Source organism: Polypterus senegalus, chromosome 7 (genome assembly GCF_016835505.1).
Source record: "Polypterus senegalus isolate Bchr_013 chromosome 7, ASM1683550v1, whole genome shotgun sequence".
In the NCBI taxonomy this organism is placed as follows: domain Eukaryota; kingdom Metazoa; phylum Chordata; class Cladistia; order Polypteriformes; family Polypteridae; genus Polypterus; species Polypterus senegalus.
Window position 1 is genome coordinate 36,608,273 of NC_053160.1, and position 17,071 is coordinate 36,625,343.

A 17,071-nucleotide genomic window follows, 5' to 3' on the forward strand; every position below is an offset into this window, starting at 1 on the left:
GTTAGTATACAGTAATTTAATCCATGCACAAATGTTCGGGCCAAACCCAAACTTCTCCAATGTAGTAAAAAGGTATTTCCATTCAATCATGTTGAATGCTTTTTCTGCATCCAATGATAATAATATTTCTGGGGTGTTTGATTTAGTTGGTGAGTATATTACATTAAACAGGCGTCAAAGATTTGAAGATAAGTGTTGGCCCCTAATAAATCCAGTTTGGTCTTGTGATATTACCGAGGGGAGCACTTTCTCCATCCTTCTAGCTATGATTTTAGAGAGTATTTTAACGTCGTTATTCAGATATTTTGTTTTGGAAAAACAGTGATTAGTGTTTGGCGAAAGGTTTGAGGAAGAGATTGGTTATCTCTGGCTTCTGTAAATGTTGCTAATAGGAGGGGAGCTAGCTGAGCAGAGTATTTCTTGTAAATTCCTGCAGGGTAGCCATCAGGGCCTGCTGCTTTCCCGCCTTGGAGTGACTTTATAGCATCTAGTAATTCTGATAACGCAGAGGTTTATCAAGTTCCTCCGCACTAAAAGTGTCTATTTGTGGTATCTGTAATGTATCCAGAAATGCATTAGATTGTGTATTGTCTTCTTTAAACTCAGTAGTATATAGGGATTTATAGTAGTCTCTGAAAGTGTGCATTATATTTTTGTGTTTGACGATTTTATCTCCGTTCGTGTTGGTGATTACCGAGATTGCGTTGCGCACTTCTTGCTTGTGAATTTGTTGAGCTAAAAGCTTATTAGCTTTCTCTCCATGTTCATAATAATGTCTGGATTTGCAGATTAGTTGTTCAGTTTCTTTAGTTGTCAAGAGGTTTAATTCTGAATGTAGAGCCTGCTTCCTCCTATGTAGAGTCTCGCTTGGTAGTCTGGCGTGTTCTTCATCTATTTTAGTAATTTCGCTTTTTATCTCTGCTACTTTCTTGGCTTCGGATTTATTTCTGTGGGAAAGATATGAGATAATCTGTCCTCTTAAGAAGGCCTTAAGAGTTTCCCAGAGTATTCCTGCAGAGATCTCGGGTGATGTATTTGTCTCTAGAAAGAATTTGATTTGTTTGGATATAAATTCCATACAATTCTCGTCAGCTAATAGAAGCGGGTTGAGGCACCATCTGCGGGGTGAGTGTATGGGGCTTAGTAATTTTAGCTCCAAGATCATAGGTGCATGGTCAGAAATAACAATAGCATCATATTTGCAAGATTTAATCATAGGCAAGAAGTTATTGTCTATAAAGAAGTAATCAATCCTTGAGTAGCAATTATGTACTGGTGAGTAGAAAGAATATGTTCTTGAATTTTGGGTTTAAAAACCTCCAGGGGTCTAATAAGTTGTGATCAGTTGTAAACTTTGTAATTATCTTTGCGGTATTAGATGCCATTCCCCCTGTGAAGCAAGTTATTACAGCTATTAAATTATAAGAGACACTAAAGTTAGAGATTAAACAAATGTACTTCAGACTCTAGATTTGGATCAGTGAAATAAGCCTGCTTTATATGGTAACACAAGCAGGCCTCAGAGGTTTTGTAACAGTGCAGAGGCTTGGCCAAGGCTGTTGTCTGAGACTGTTTGTTTTGTACTGGGACTGGGACCTTCACAAAGTGTATGTTTCTACATTACACCTTGTCAGCAATCAGTGTGTTTTCCAAATCCATTTTTCCAGTACAGGGCTAGGATCTAAAAACCACCTTAGTACAGAGGGCATAGTAAAAACCAGCTAGTCCAGCATAGGGCATAATATCTTTTGATTTTGCATAAAAGCAGTATACAGTTTTTTTTTTCTTTCATCCAACTGTCCGTTCACTAATAAATGTTTATTCAGCATTTAAGTTTACTGTTCATTTCTTGGAGAAAATACCTTATGAGGTAAATCAGTCACTTGATGTTTCTTCTTGAATCACTTTGATAGGAATTGCAATAGATTGTAGTAAAAACAGCTATACTCTCACCTTTTTTAACATCTAAACCTTTCTCTCATTTTCAGTTATCTCGCTGACCAGTGCTGGAATGGCGGATGCATCTACTTGATCATGTTGCGTCGTATCAAGCGTAAAGCTCCTCTTCCTCCTTGCAATGGCAGCAGTGGTATTGAACACAAGACCAACATATCTTCAGAAGCCGGAGGTAGTCCTGTCCAAAATGGGAAGAGAACCCGTAAGTTTGGTGTTATATCTCGCACCACCTTAGCACGAGACAGCAAGGAAAACAGGGATTCAGATCATGAAAATGGATACTGTACTTCCATGGCTTTGGAAACAACAAGCCCAGAGGAGGAGCACTGTGAGGAGAAGTTGAGCTCAAGCCCAGAAGAGCAAATTCTTAATGGAGATACCGCACTGGCATTGACCTGTGAGCCTTCAAGAATCCGCCACTTAGAAGGAGGGAAAATGAACTCCATTAGTAGCGAACACCCTGGCCATGTAAGTCTTGTACTTTTTGCATGTTTCTTTAAAAATAACAATACTTTATATCATTGACAGAGAAACTGATATACTGTATATAAAGATTCAACAAAAAAATACTTAATATTCAAGTTTTTAATTAGGGCCAGTATAAGCATTTTTAACTTATGCAAGAATGTTAATATATTGCCTTAAAATTAAAATTATGAAGAAAATAATTTAGAATTAAAATGTGAAACAGTTATATTTTCTTAGTATTATGTAATAAACTGAACACTGACTTATATTTTTAGCTATAAAAGTTATAAATTGTTTAGCAACCCCTTTACTAAAGAAACTGTTACACTGAAATTCTAATGAAAAATGCAGGGCCGGGAGCCAAGAGCACGTGTTAGTACAGTAGCTGAGAGGCTCATTTAAGAACACTAATTGGTACAAGCTTCCACGTCATGCTGGGCTCTCTGTGTGCCCTCAGGTGTGTGACTGTTGCCCTGCATGAGCTCGTGTGCCCATATTTACTCAGGGTTAGGAGATCCTGTTACTGTTGGTCTTTTTATTGTTAAATTGGATGCAGATAACTCTCAACTGCAGTTGTGTTTTCTGCTTTTGAGCTTAAATATTTAATGGTCTAAGAAAGGTTTTACCACTTCCACAAGCTGACATGTTTTTTGTTTATTGCAGTTTGTTTGGATGATTTCACAATGTATTTACTTCTTATAATGGATAAATCTTAAACATATCCATCCCTCTGACAGAAGAAAGACCATTTTTATATTAAATGCATTGGCAAAATAATGCCAGAAAATTGAGATGAGAACTTTAGCACAGTGCTTTGTCTTTGATTTAAATCTAGTCTCCAAGAGATATATAAGAATCACTAACCACTGTTCCACTGGAAACCCTCTACTTAAAAAAAAAAAATAAATAAAATAAAATTCAGATTGAATGAGTAAAGTAATGGATTACTCATTGTATCTGGAGTAAGATTTATATCTGTAATCCTTTGTTTCAGGTACAACACATTTGTCCTATTGTCGCATGAAATTAATAGCATTTTTGGATTTTTTATTCTTTTTGAACATTCTTTCTTATACTCAGTATTAATGGTCCCTTTATATTATAATCACGTATTTCCTCTTTGTGTCCTAACACCTTTTCACTGTTTATAGCCGTTATGTGTTGATGAAAGTGATAATTTAGAACTTCAAGATGAATAATATGTTGAAGATGTTTATGAATGGATTAATTTAGGTAGTTAACAAGGTTGGAAGCTTGTGTCTGTGTCTCTGAAAGTATGGTCTGCAAAGCGTGAGTGAAGTGTTTAATAAGATTACAGACATTGCATTAGAGCAAAGTGACTTAAATTACTCAAATAAGTCGGTACCTTTCTGTATACAGTACCTACGTAAATATTTATTTATATCAGCCTGAATGCTACTGGACATCCACACCATGAAATGGGTCTTTTGGATAGCCAGGGCTCCCAATTTGAGCACCACAAGTGGCTGCACAATGCTTCAATCAGGTGGTGGTGGTGGCACAAAACCGAAAACAGGCAGCAGATTAATAATAATTAATTTGCATTCACTGCATGCAAATTTATTGAAGAATACGATAATTCTGTTCATATCTGCTTTTCCAAGAGCAGAACTAAAATGTAATTAAAAAAAAATCTAAATTAAAAAGTGGGGTTTTAGGATTTTTTTTTAAATGATCCATGGTGCTAGATCTTTGGTCTAAACAAGTAAGAACAATATTAATAAACAACAAGAATATAGTATGTATGCCTCCTTCACCATTTTTTACACACTCGAGTCCACCAGCACACCATCTTATTGTTCCTTTGGTAAACCATATACTACTATTTTGCTGCTAATAAATGCAAATGCTGCACCATATACTGAAAACAACTTTCAATTTTTTATGTTTTCTATCCTGCTCAGTCTCTATTTGCATATTGTACTCCTCCCACTTCTCTTGGTTGGTATATTTTCATACTTACTCCCACTGTAGTCCAGTCTTTATTAGTGTGATGGAGTAGTACCCTAATGGGAGACAGGAGGAGCAGGGGACCAGGAGAATGGCAATTTATACCCGGGACATGAGAGGGCATAGAAGCTCCAACCTGTTGTGGTCTATGGCCACCGCCTGGGGGTGCTTGGACAGCTCCGGAAACAAGATCTGCAGCACTTCTGCCACACTTTGAAGTGCTGCCTGAAGAGGAACTGGTTTCAAGAGCAACTCTTCCGCCGCACCCGGAAGTACTGCCAGAGGTTAATCGGGAAGCACCTGGAGCACTTCTGGGTGCACTATAAAAGGGGCCGCCTCACTGCATTCAGGGAGCCGGAGTCGGGTGGAAGAGGACAGAGCTTGTGTGAGAGAAGTGGAGACAGCAGAAGAAAAGATTAGAAAAAGGACTGAGCTGTGTGAGTTTTTTGTGGCTGTGTTGTGCTGTATAAATAAACCTGTGTGTTTTGGACATCTGGCTGTCTCCGGGCAAAATTTTACATTGGCCACTATGCAGGTCCTTCCTTTAAATTCACCTTGATGTCAGTCTGTTATGTTATACAGAGAAGATGACAGTTGAGTACTGTATACTGTTGAGCTTTCTGTATTAGCTTAATAATCTATCTGATCAGTATTGAACAAGTTATATAATTGTGAGGTGTTATTGAAAAGCAGAAAATAATATGCCTTTCCTTATTCTTTAGCATTGAGTTTCTTGTCCTTTTGTGAGTAGTTCTAAAATGGAAATCAATTATTCATATTTTCTCAAACTGTGTGGCTCCTGGTCAATCCTGTGTGTGGATTTCTAGTTAATCTTTGTTCTGCAATTTTCAGTAATAGCTCACAGTTTGGATGATCATTTACTTCAGCTTAGTGCTCTAAAACTGCCATATCCTTGTGAAGGCTTTCTGGCACAGGAAAAAAATACCATGGAGCTGTATAAACAATAAGCAGATCATTTTCATTAATAGCTGAAAAATAACTGTCAAGGGTAATGAGTCCTAACACCGCTGTCTGTGTATACTGTCAGAAATGAACGATGTGAGGTTTTAAAATGCATTTATTTTGTGAAGTGTCTGTGGTAAAGTATCTTTATACAGCTTAGTAAATGACTGTTCACAAAGTGTCTGAAAGTAATTAAATCTGGAGAATCAGTTATCTTTTTAAACTGTGATGTGACAGACCTTTGTAAGCTTTCTTGCTGAAATTTAGTTGATTTACTTTTAAATGACATTTGGTGTTCAACCATCTTTTTAAATCCTGAAGCTCATTGTTGATTTAGCATTTTATACCATTTACTTCATCTTAGCGTTCATTTGTACTGTATATTTTAATTTGCCAAGTTATTGGTATATTTTAAGAGAAAAGGTAAAATGTATTATACAATGAGGATTATCTTTGACATAAATCACTTTTCAGTTATCATAAGTCATATAAAGTATAAATCACTTTTTTTTACCGATTATTTTCAGGGTATATACTAACATGTAATGGAGGCACAGCTGTAAACTTGTTTAAGGGTAAATTTTGCATAAAAGTTAGGACCTTCATACAGAGAATCATAGACACGTGGAATAAGTTACTAAGTAGTACGGTAGACCATAGAACTGTAGGGACATTCAAAATTTGACTTGATGTTGTTTTGTTAGGCTGAATGCCTGTTATCATCAAAAGTTTTTCTAATTTTCTATACGTTATAAATTGATTACACAAGGATGTTTCAGACAATATATTTAATTGTACTGAATAACTTATTAAATGAAGCATTATGCCACTGTTGTTAATTCAAAGACAATTCAACTACTATTTTAGTAGTAGTTTCTAGAATGCATTATTATAAAGCAATGGTGAATTTATAAAAATTGAAAAAATATTTCAAAAGTAAGGAACTTCTCTTCCATTTATTAAATTAGTTTCAAACACAAGGATGTATATTCACCTCATACTGCAGTTAGTGAAACAAACTTGAATAGTGGCTGTTATATAATATTTAACATCTTGTTAGTGGTGTTTCAATTCATGGACAGGGAATTGCAGGTTGGCTTTAACTAGCGTACTGTTTGTTGTAGTCGTTTATCTTCCCTGCAGTATTTAATAAACAGAGAAACTGACTTTACTGATCTGTATACTGAAAGCTGCACAAAGAGATTGTTACAGTCGTTGGATGTCCTTATAACTGTGATCTTGAGACACTTGTTTTATTTGAGCTGGAACCTGCTGTGATACACAGTTACAGACTTGAAGTAAGGGTGTGAGGCCCCCAAAGTAAGCTACAAAAGCAGGCCAGGACAGGCTCACCAAAGCCAGCCAGTCCCCCCAAATGCTACCTGCTAAGGCCTATTAATAATAATCTGTTTTTTAAAGTTCAAAGATGCAGTATAATTTAAAATTTATAAAAAGAAAATGTTATGCAAGGGAGAGAAACCATAAAAAATCCAGCATATAATTAAAAGAGTAACATGAATCTTGATAAAAGAATTTATTTATTGTAAAAGAACAAAAATTACAAAACGGCAAAATAAAACAAAGAATTTGCCTAAAAGGTGACAGTGACGTAAGCCAAAATAATAGCAGAAAATTCAGATGTGAGCGTCAGTAGGCTTTGCGCTCTAGGAACAACTTGAACTATTCTATAACATTTCAGTAATAATTTACCACTCTGTTACTGATCTTTCTGATCATAAAGTAGGTCATTACGATAGCAATTGACAAGAAGAATTCATAATTAATTGCAGAATTATAGTATTTGAGGATTCCTTTAGGGTGCCTCTTTTTCTTGCATGATTTGGCTCAAAAACTAATCAGTGCATCATCATCATCATCTTATAACAGACTTAAGTTTCAAGTTTGGTGTTGTTCCATCGAGCCATCTTAGCTTTAGACCATCGTCAAGAAACTGTAACACACAGATACACACCCATCATCAAGAAATCAATGTTTTCGGTATCAGGGGACCCTAAAACACTGAGATCCATTGCAAAACGGAGATCAAAATGTTTTCACTCCACCCCTATAGACGATAGGTTATGGTGGGGAGGGCGCAGAGCAAAAACAGAAAATCCAAATGAAATCACAATAATTACTAAACACTTCTTTCCAACTTAATGAACCACTGCAGAGTATTGCTTCTAACCAAGAATATAAAGCCAGAAGACCACCCAACAGTGAGGGTGGCCCAACCGAAAAGCATGTGGAATGGCAAAATATTTAAAGAGATAAAACACAAAAGAGAAATAAGTCCACAAAAGGCATTTTCATCAAGTAATTTTTCAAGACGTGTATCATGATTAAGAAAGCTGTACATTCTGGAGGCATGACTCCAAATGCTGTGTGGTGTTTATAGCTCTTTTTGTGGTGTTTTTTTAATGTTCCATTTCACTGAATGTTACATTTTCAAAGTAAAGTTGGCACTGTTGTTGAATTTTGTACAGTAGTTGCCATTCAACATTGGCTCCATAAACAAAGCCATGTTTCAAGAATTAACAAAAATAGTTGGTCTGTCTTTTTTAACCTCTTTTGTGCTTTTTTGTAGTATTAAAGTTTCTTGGATTTGTTGTTCTTGAGCCAACTACACTGTGCTCCCTAAATTAAAGTTTAAAATAAGCATTTAACTTTTTTCCTTGATAATATTGTCTTATAATTGTGTTTGGTTTTCCTTCTGATGGCGGATTGTTTTTAAGGCTTCTGGCTAGGGGCATATACGTAAATGATAGTCCTTTCTGAGTAATCAAAAGGAAATATGAATGCTGCAAAGTCAAACCTCCCTTTCTGGCTGTGGGTATTATATTAGAATTATGAAGTCATGAATGATTTCTTTTCTTCTGAAAGTTTTAATATATAATTATTAAGAGGATGATCTTCTCTGCCTGTTTCACAACAACAACATTTTTTATATACTTTACTGTAGGACATTTTTATACATGAAAGTAGTTCAAGCTGCTTTACAATAATAATGGCATAACAGCGTTACAAAATAAAATCAAGACTAAAGAACAATTTATTAACACAACTTATGGTCAGATGGTCAGGGAGAACAGGAAAACAAAACTCTAGTTGGTGGGATGTCGAAGAAAATACACTGAGCAATTCCATCCATTCTCAAACCAGGCATTCGTCGTTCCATTGGAGGGCCACCATTAAAAGAAGAATTTTGTTCATCTCTCGTCATCTTCTCAGCACCTCATGTGGATACTTGGGCCAAAGGACAGTGGTGCAGCACCACCACAGATTACTAGAAAAAAGAAAACACATAAAATTGTGTATAGTAAAACATCACATGAAATTTCATTCTTTTCCTTAAATGCAATTCTGTCTTCACATCAGTATGGTGGTATGCTAGTGATTCTAGAAGATTCGTATGTGATCAAGAAAGCCAGAAAGATTTTTTTGTTTGTTTGTTTTTAACTGTGCTGACCAGGTGTATCTCTAATGGTAAAGTATTGAAAATGTTTGGTGCATGAAAACAGAAAGCCACCTCACCAATTATTTTATTTTATTTCTCTGATCAAGCCGGTCTTAGTGGTTCTAAGATTACAATTATGAATGGGGATAAAGCATTTCAAGATATAAGAATGTGTTAGATTGTTTAGAGCCTTATATATACAATTTGAAGTATTTTAAAATCAATGCTGAAGGACACAGGCAGCCATTGTAATGATGCTAAGACTAGTGAGATATACTCACATTTTCTTTTTTTTTAGTTAAAATTCTTCCTGCTGTGTTTTGAATTAATTGCAGCTAAGTTATATATTTTTTGTTAATATTTATGGATAAAGACAAAAGAATATGATAATTTCAGTTTCTTTCAGTTATATAAAACATCTAACTCATGCAAAGTTTCTTAAGTGAAACAATGCAGTCTTAGTAACATGTTAAATGTGTGATTTAAAGTTTAGCGATAAATCTAAAATGTCACAGAGATCCTTTACTTGTGGCATCATTTGTAATGACAGGCAGCCTAGTGTATTCCAAAGGCCCTGGCATTTTTGTTTGCTGGCAATAAATAATATTTCAGTTTTTTTCCTTGTTAAGTTTAAGGAAGTTTATTACTCATCAATTTAATGATGCTGGATGAAATGATTTAGAGCCTCAGGGTTATATGGTGCTGTTTACAAATATTTCTGTGTGTTGTCTGCATAACTGTGATGATTTACTTTGTTTTGAAATGATCAGGCCTAAGGAGAGTATATAGATTGAGAATGATAAAGGGCCCACAATAGATCCATGTGGCACTCCATGCATAACATTATGGAATTCTGACATATAATGGTCACAACTGGCAAAAGAATTTTCTGTCTGAGATATAAGAGTGAAACCACCACCTCAAGATACTTGAAAGAAAGGCCAATCCACTGACTAAAGCATTCAATAAGAATGCTGTGATTAATGGTATCAAATGCTGCACTCAGTATAGGTTTTCTGAATCAGCTTTAAGTCATTAACTATTTTAATCAATAGTTTCTGTACTGTGGTTTGGTCTGAAACCTGACTGATTATTACCCAGAATAGAATTTTTATTCAAGGAGTCATTTAAATTCCAGAAAAATAATTTTTTCTGTAATTTTATTTTAAAAATAAGGGCTAGAAAGAGGTCTAAAATTGTCCAGAACAGAATCGGCAAGATTGTTTTTCTATAGTAGTGGCTTAACTACAGCTGTTTTTAGAGAGTTGGGAAAAATGACCACATCCATTAACAATATCAAATGCACTGTCGATTAGCAAATCAGACACATCCTTAAAATAGTTTGAAGGATCTTGAAAGATTTGCAGGAACTGCCTTCATTTTTGCATTTAAAATTATTGACCTTTATTATTTATGTTTCTGGTTGTATTGCACTAGATATTAGACTAAGACTAATTATTTATAGCATTAGAGTAGGTAGAGACAGCTGTGACATCAAAAATGCTCTTTAGTCCTTGAAAGTGGCATTGTTACATTAATGAAAATACAGTAATTAATGGATATGCCAATATCCACTATCTGAGTCTCATCAATTCTAAGCCTACATGAGATGAACATCTCTAATGTGTGGCCCCTTTTATGTAGTGACTGGATGATGTGTTGAGTAAAGTCAAAAGCTGTTAACAGATCCATAAATTCTGTAGGTTTTAGATGGTTCACAGTGATTATCCAAATTACATTAAAGGTGAAATCATCTGCTATTAGGAAATTGTCATAACTATTTTTATAATGAATAATAAATCTGAAAATTTGTTAATAAATGATGCATTATAGTTTGTCAGTATTAAGTAGCTTGAAAAAGAGAATGTGGTACTCCCATAATAGCGGTTGGAAATGAACTCAAAAGATGCAAAACTGCAGAAGCTGGCATTCTTACAGTTTACATTGCTGGAGAAAATATTCACTAGGCCTTTCTTAAAACATAAACATTTTACTAGTGAGTGCCTTAATGTTAAATAATGGCATATTCCAGGTTTCATAGAGAGACAGCTGTGCAGAAACTGTAGTACAACTAGAGATACAGTACTTATCATGTTAATGACGTTAACACTAATCTGTCCATTCCCTGTAGTGAATCTATGGTTCGTAACTGACCAAGAACTGCCTGGTGGTAAATTCATCCTGAGCAGGTACATTGGCAGATGAACAGTGTTTCTTCAGAGACACAATTCTTCTACTTGTGCACTTCGTTTTTGTACTGTTTTTCTTCGTGTCTTTGTGCATTCCGTGTCCTGTGTTGTTGGTGGAAAAAGTGCCAATTAGGATCAATAAAGACTTAAACTGTGATTTTCATAAAAACTAAGTAGAGAAAACCGTGGTTAACTGGAATGAGTGAAGAATCCATCAATGCAGGTATTAAATATAGAGCTGAGAGAGGATCAGAATAGGTACTTTTACAGTCAGTTCTTCCATCAGACATGGTGAAAGCAATGTTTAGTTTCACAGCGTTTTCTGTGGCCTTCTAGTGGAAATTATTCAAGGAGTCATTTAGGTGAGCAGTGCTGAATCTGAAGTCATTTGTAAAGCCTATCAAGGACTGCTTTCACATACATTTACACAATAATATAGATTCACATTTATGTAAATTTTTGTTTTATTTACTATGATAACAACTGAGCAACCATGGTTACTGAGAGACCTTCAAACACATAACAATGAATTGTATTGTCCAAGTACCGGAAATGGCGTCATCGGAGGTGCCAGAATTGGTTGGGATTTCCCGAGAATGGTCTGCAAGTCACCACCTCCTGGTCTGGCATAGAATTCTATTATTCAGGCCCTTTAGCTGTCTCCTATTCGCACGTGTGACAAGCCCCCCCAAAAGCCAACCACCCCCCAGCCCAGACCCATTGGATCAGGCGTCTCTGACCGAGAGGTTGTGGACTCGAGAGCATCGATATTGACATGGAGAGAGCCCTTACGATGAATGAGCGACGTTCACTGTAAGGGTGCATGATCCATAACAAGAGTAAACTCACGGCCTAACAGGTGTACAGGTAGTACCTCAACTGTGTAATTGCCCATTTAATCGCCAGAGCCTCTCTTTCCACCACCGCATACCTAGTCTCCCAATCCAGCAGTTTCTGGTTCAAGAACATGACAGAGGGTGTTCAGTATCATCGACACTTTGGCTCAGCAAGGCTCCCAGGCCTGTGTCCGAAGCGTCCATCTGGAGAATAAAAGGAAGCGAAAAATCAGGCACTTTCAATATTGGTACTGACATCAGGGCCTGTTTTTTGTGTCACCAAATGCAGCCTCTGTCATATCAGTCCATACCACAATGTTAGCGGCCCACTTCTTTGTTAAATCACTCAAGGGTGCCGCTCTCTCTGAAAACCGAGGTACAAATCGGCTGGAATACCCGGCTAAACTGAGAAATGCTTGGACTTGCCTCTTGCTTTGTGGATGGGGCCATTTCAAAATGGCATCTATTTTTGACCACTCTGGCATTACGGTACCCCATCCCACCAGGTAGCCTAAATATTTGGCTTCTTTCAACCCAAAAAATAGCATTTTTTTGGATTGATTCTAATACAGGTATCACCAAGCATTCATAATATAGCTCGGACCTGCTGTAGGTGTTCCTTCCATGTGCTGGAATAAATGAGGATGTCATCCAAATAGGCAGCACTATACACGTTATGGGGACAGAGCATTTTATCCTCTAGACGGTGGAAAGTCGCAGGTGCCCCGTGTAACCCGAATGGAAGGACACGATACTGCCAGTGTCCACTAGGGGTGCTAAACGTGGTGTTGACCTTCGTAGAGTCCGTTAAAGGAAGCTGCCAGTACACCTTCGTCATGTCATGTGTGGTCAAATAATTTGCCTGTTCAAGCCTCTCAAGAAAGCCATCCACTTGAGGCATTGGATAAGCGTCAAATTGGGAGACCTGATTAAGTTGACGGAAGTCATTGCAAAACTTCCAACTAACCAAGACTATTGGACTGGACCAGTGACTATAACTCTCCTCTATATCTCCTTAGTTCAGCATGCACTTGATTTCAAGCTCCGTTTCTGCTTTCTTTGCCTCAGGAAGACGATAGGATCACTCACTGACTGTAACCCCGGGTTCTGTCACAATTTTGTAGGCGATCACAAAGGTCCTTCCGGGTTTTTGGTCTACCACCTCCGTGATGGACAAAATAACTGCTTAGAGTTCACGTCTCTGTCTAGGGTCTAATTCATTACCAGAGTTAAGTATATTAGTCTGAGCAAAGAATGAGCGGGGCTGATTGGAGAAGGGATCAGGATCCCTTTTCTTCCATGGTTTCAGCAAGTTCACATGATATATCCGCTTGCTTGGTCAACGATTAGATTTGTTTCACCAAATAAATCAATACGTTCTTTCCTCTCCTCAGCTTCGTAAGGGCCTTTGCCAATGGGCTACCAATTTGGAATGGGAGGTGGGAACCGACACCATGACACGATCCCCCGGATGGAACTCTCAGAGTGTCGAGACATGGTCATAATAGTGGGCCTGTACTGCTTGCTCCTCCTCCATGTGACTCTTTTTAGTATAGGTTGGATTTTCCCAAATCTGTCTCGTAACTAGTTGCACGATATATTTCAATATAGTTGTAGTGGGAAGAGCTTCTCCTTCCCAGCCTTCTTTTAAATTATCCAGTATACTCTGGGGTTGTCGTCCATATAATAATTCAAAAGGCAAGAACCCCATAGAAGCTTGAGGGACTTCCCGATAGGCAAAGAGAATGAGGGGGAGGAGTTGATCCCAATTCCTTACGTCCCCACTGACCACCTTGCAAAGCATCTATTTGAGAGTCTGATTGAACCTCTTGACAAAACCATTGGTTTGAGGATGATGCACTGCAGTCTTTAAGTGCTTTATTTTAAATAACTTGGCTCTCTCCATGAATGTCTCCGAGGTAAATGGCGTCCCTTGATTCGTAAGAACTTCCTTAGGGATGCCAACTTGTGCAAAAACCCCTACCAGTTCCTGTGCGATCGCATTAGACATAGCTCAGTGCAAAGGAACAGCTTCTGGGTATCGGGTCACATAATCCACGAGAACTAATATATATTTATGTCCTCGGGCTGAGGGCTGTATGGGTCCTACTATAGCGACCCCAATTATTTCAAATGGGACATCAATCAAGGGAAGGGGACCAAGAGGAGCACGGTCCCTCCTAGAAATTTGCTGCAGTTGACAATCTGGGCAAGACATACAAAAACGGCGAAACTCCTCATTAATTCCCGGTCAATAGAATCGGAGCTTGATACACTCTGTCTTTTTGGTGTCCAAATGGCCTCCTAGGAGGTGGGTGTATGCTAATTCACAGACCTACTGCCTGTAGGATTAACAACAACTTCTGTACCTTCATCTCATGCTCCGCGACCTGATATAATAGATCATTTGTATTACAAAGTGAGGACCCCATGGCATGGGCTGATGTGTGCGTTGGGCATTGACTAGTATTACTGCATTCTTAGCATTCTTAGTGTCTCTCTAAATTGGAATTGTATTTCAGAGAGAGGGTCCGATCTGACCTCAAGGGGCGGGGAGTCATAATGGCCTGTGATGGTCCTGGAACCTACCCATCTGCCTCTTGATTTCCCTTATCTCTCTCTGCCAGCTGAGTACATGGTGTGGAGACAACTTGGGGCAGGTCATTCCCATCTATTACTAGGCCTAAATTATGTAGGGGAGTATTCAGTACTACACTGCATTTATTGTTAGACCAGTCCCGCCCCAGAATCACATTAAAAGGAGGATTCAGGAGGACCGCTACAGGGAATTTTTTCAGCGATCATCCATAGTTGATAATACATAGGGCGGTTTTATAGTGTTGGACTTCTCCATGAATACAGGTTATACTGGTCTTTATTTTTATCCATTGTCACAGGAGTAAATTCCGGCAAACAATGGAAATGTTGCTGCCGGAATCAAAGAGGGCTTCTACTTTAAACCCGTTGAGGATTACTACTCCCATATGGGATACTGACAGGGGATTTGAAAGTGCACACAACCCTCCCCTCTCTCTACACTTACATCCCACCTATTCTCCAGGTGCGTTGCATGCATGCGGGTCTGGGGACTTCAGTACAGACTCCCGTTCATATAGAGGAGGCAGACTGTATAGAACATAGTTCCCAGAGTGTGCGCTAAAGGACCATTGTGCTCTCCCAGATTGCGAGGCTGTATTTGATGATTCAACAAGATTGATTAACTTGATCATATTTTGGAAATCGCCCCAGAACGGCTAGAGAAAATGGTTGGGAAGATTCGCTGCTAGTAAAAAACAGGCTACTTTTTGGACTATTTGAAAGGTGGTACAATCAAATGGCCTTAGTCATGAAGCCACCCTATCCCAGAGAACAAAGGCTTGCCCCTGGGATGGCCACTCTGGGTCAAATTTCCAAGCCAGTAACATCTTCACCTGCTGGTCTGGGGATACCCCACATTTATCTGGGACCTCGGCCCCAGTGGGGAGGACAGCTCTCTGCTCTGAGAGAGCATAATAAGTCCCTGTCGCTTCCCCCAAAGAAACCAGCCCACTTTTCTGTGTCTCCTCCACACTCTTCCTTTGTAATTTTACTGGCCCGGATAAATATACAGTATAGGGAGCGGAGCCTGCACTGGGTCTCGACGAACCCCCCACTCGGAACCTCAGCCCCGGTACTCTCCCACCTTGTTGTGATTCAGGTCCAGCCCCGTTTTCTTCTGGGCTTTCTCCATCCTGCCGACTATGCCACTGTCACAAATATTACTCAGAGACATCAAGGAGGTTTGTAGCAGCCACCCGTATATTATTTCCTGGTGCAAAAGGTTGAACATAAATCACAAATCTTTACAGATCGGAGTCCACAACTGAACTAATGATGTGGAAGTCAGATGGTGGCTTTAAAGGCCAGTGGAGGAAATGACATCATCGATCGCACCAGAACAAGAAGTGACGTCATCAGAGGCGACGAAATCGGGCGGGATTTCCCGAGAATGGTCTGCAAGGGATTGAGAGAGACAGCTAGTGCACCTCACCGCCCCCTAGTCTGGCAATTACTATTATTCAGGCCCTTTAGCTGTCTCCTATTCGCGCGTGTATGACACTGTTTTCTGTAGAGAACAAGACATTCTTTTCCAGGAGAGGACCATGACCTTATATTTGAAGGAGCTAATCTTCATTCCATGCATGTCACACTTAGCTGCAAGCCATTGCAGTGCACACCGGAGGCCACAGTCTGAAACCAAGGGAACACCACCTGTAAAATTGAGTAAAGAAACTGTTAGGTTTTCAAACTGAATGCTCTTTGAAATCTCAGTGGTGCTTTAATATCCTCTCCATAAAAATCATGAACAAGAGAGGAGATGATGCGCTGATGAAGTGGTCCAGCATCCAAACTGAAGAGACATGGTTTAATAGCAAGTAAGCAAACGCAACTTTCTTTCTGCAAATACAGGCACTGAATGGCACATGAATGCAGCAACCCCAGAACAACATATTCTTGAAATACCCCCAAAGATACCAAGAGGAACATAGTCACAAGCCTTTTTAAAGTCTAGGTAATACAAAGAGACATTTGTGACAGTCTCCCAAGACCCCTCAGGTACCTCAAGGTTAAAGAGCTAGTCCACTGTTCCACAATCATGACATAATTCTTTATCGCTTCTTCTGAATTTGCATTTAGACAGATCCTCCATTCTAGTGAAAGTGCAAAAAAAAAGTTTGTATCTCTGCAGAGCCATTTACACAGTAAAAATAGCATTGACTATTAATTATTGATTATTTTACTGTTTACTACAAATACTTGTACTTTCGGACAGTTTGTATTGTTTTCTTCAGCCACTCACTTGACCAGGAAGAGAAAGTACTTTGAAATCTAAGCAAGTGAGTTTCTAACTCTGATAATTCAAAGCTCCAGTAGGAACATTTTGTATTTGTATAGTTTCTTAAATAACTAGACATCTGTTTACATAATAAGTAGCTACTGAAGAATAGGCAAAAACCTTTCAAAATATCCGAGGTCGCACATATGCAATTAATCTTAAACATTTTTTATTTCAATATATTAATGTGTAGCATTCAGAATATGTAAAATCCCTGTCTCTGTATATTTCTCCTAATCAGTACTTGTTTAACCAAGATGGATAATCCCCTCTCTGATTCCTAGATTTCATTACGTTTCTTTATAGAGTCTGCACATTTTCCTTCTATCAGTGTACAGTTGTGCTTGAAAGTTTG

At 38.3% G+C, this 17,071-nt stretch overlaps 1 protein-coding gene across 4 annotated transcripts in view; it reads left to right on the plus strand.

The window, feature by feature from the left end:
- Positions 1-17,071, plus strand: part of pdzd2 (PDZ domain containing 2) — a 456,165-nt gene that overhangs the window by 262,517 nt on the left and 176,577 nt on the right. For all 4 annotated transcript variants that reach the window (XM_039758492.1, XM_039758493.1, XM_039758494.1 and 1 more), the window contains one exon: positions 1,989-2,424. In XM_039758492.1, coding sequence (XP_039614426.1) covers positions 1,989-2,424 — 436 coding nt within the window. The remainder of the gene's footprint in view (positions 1-1,988; positions 2,425-17,071) is intronic.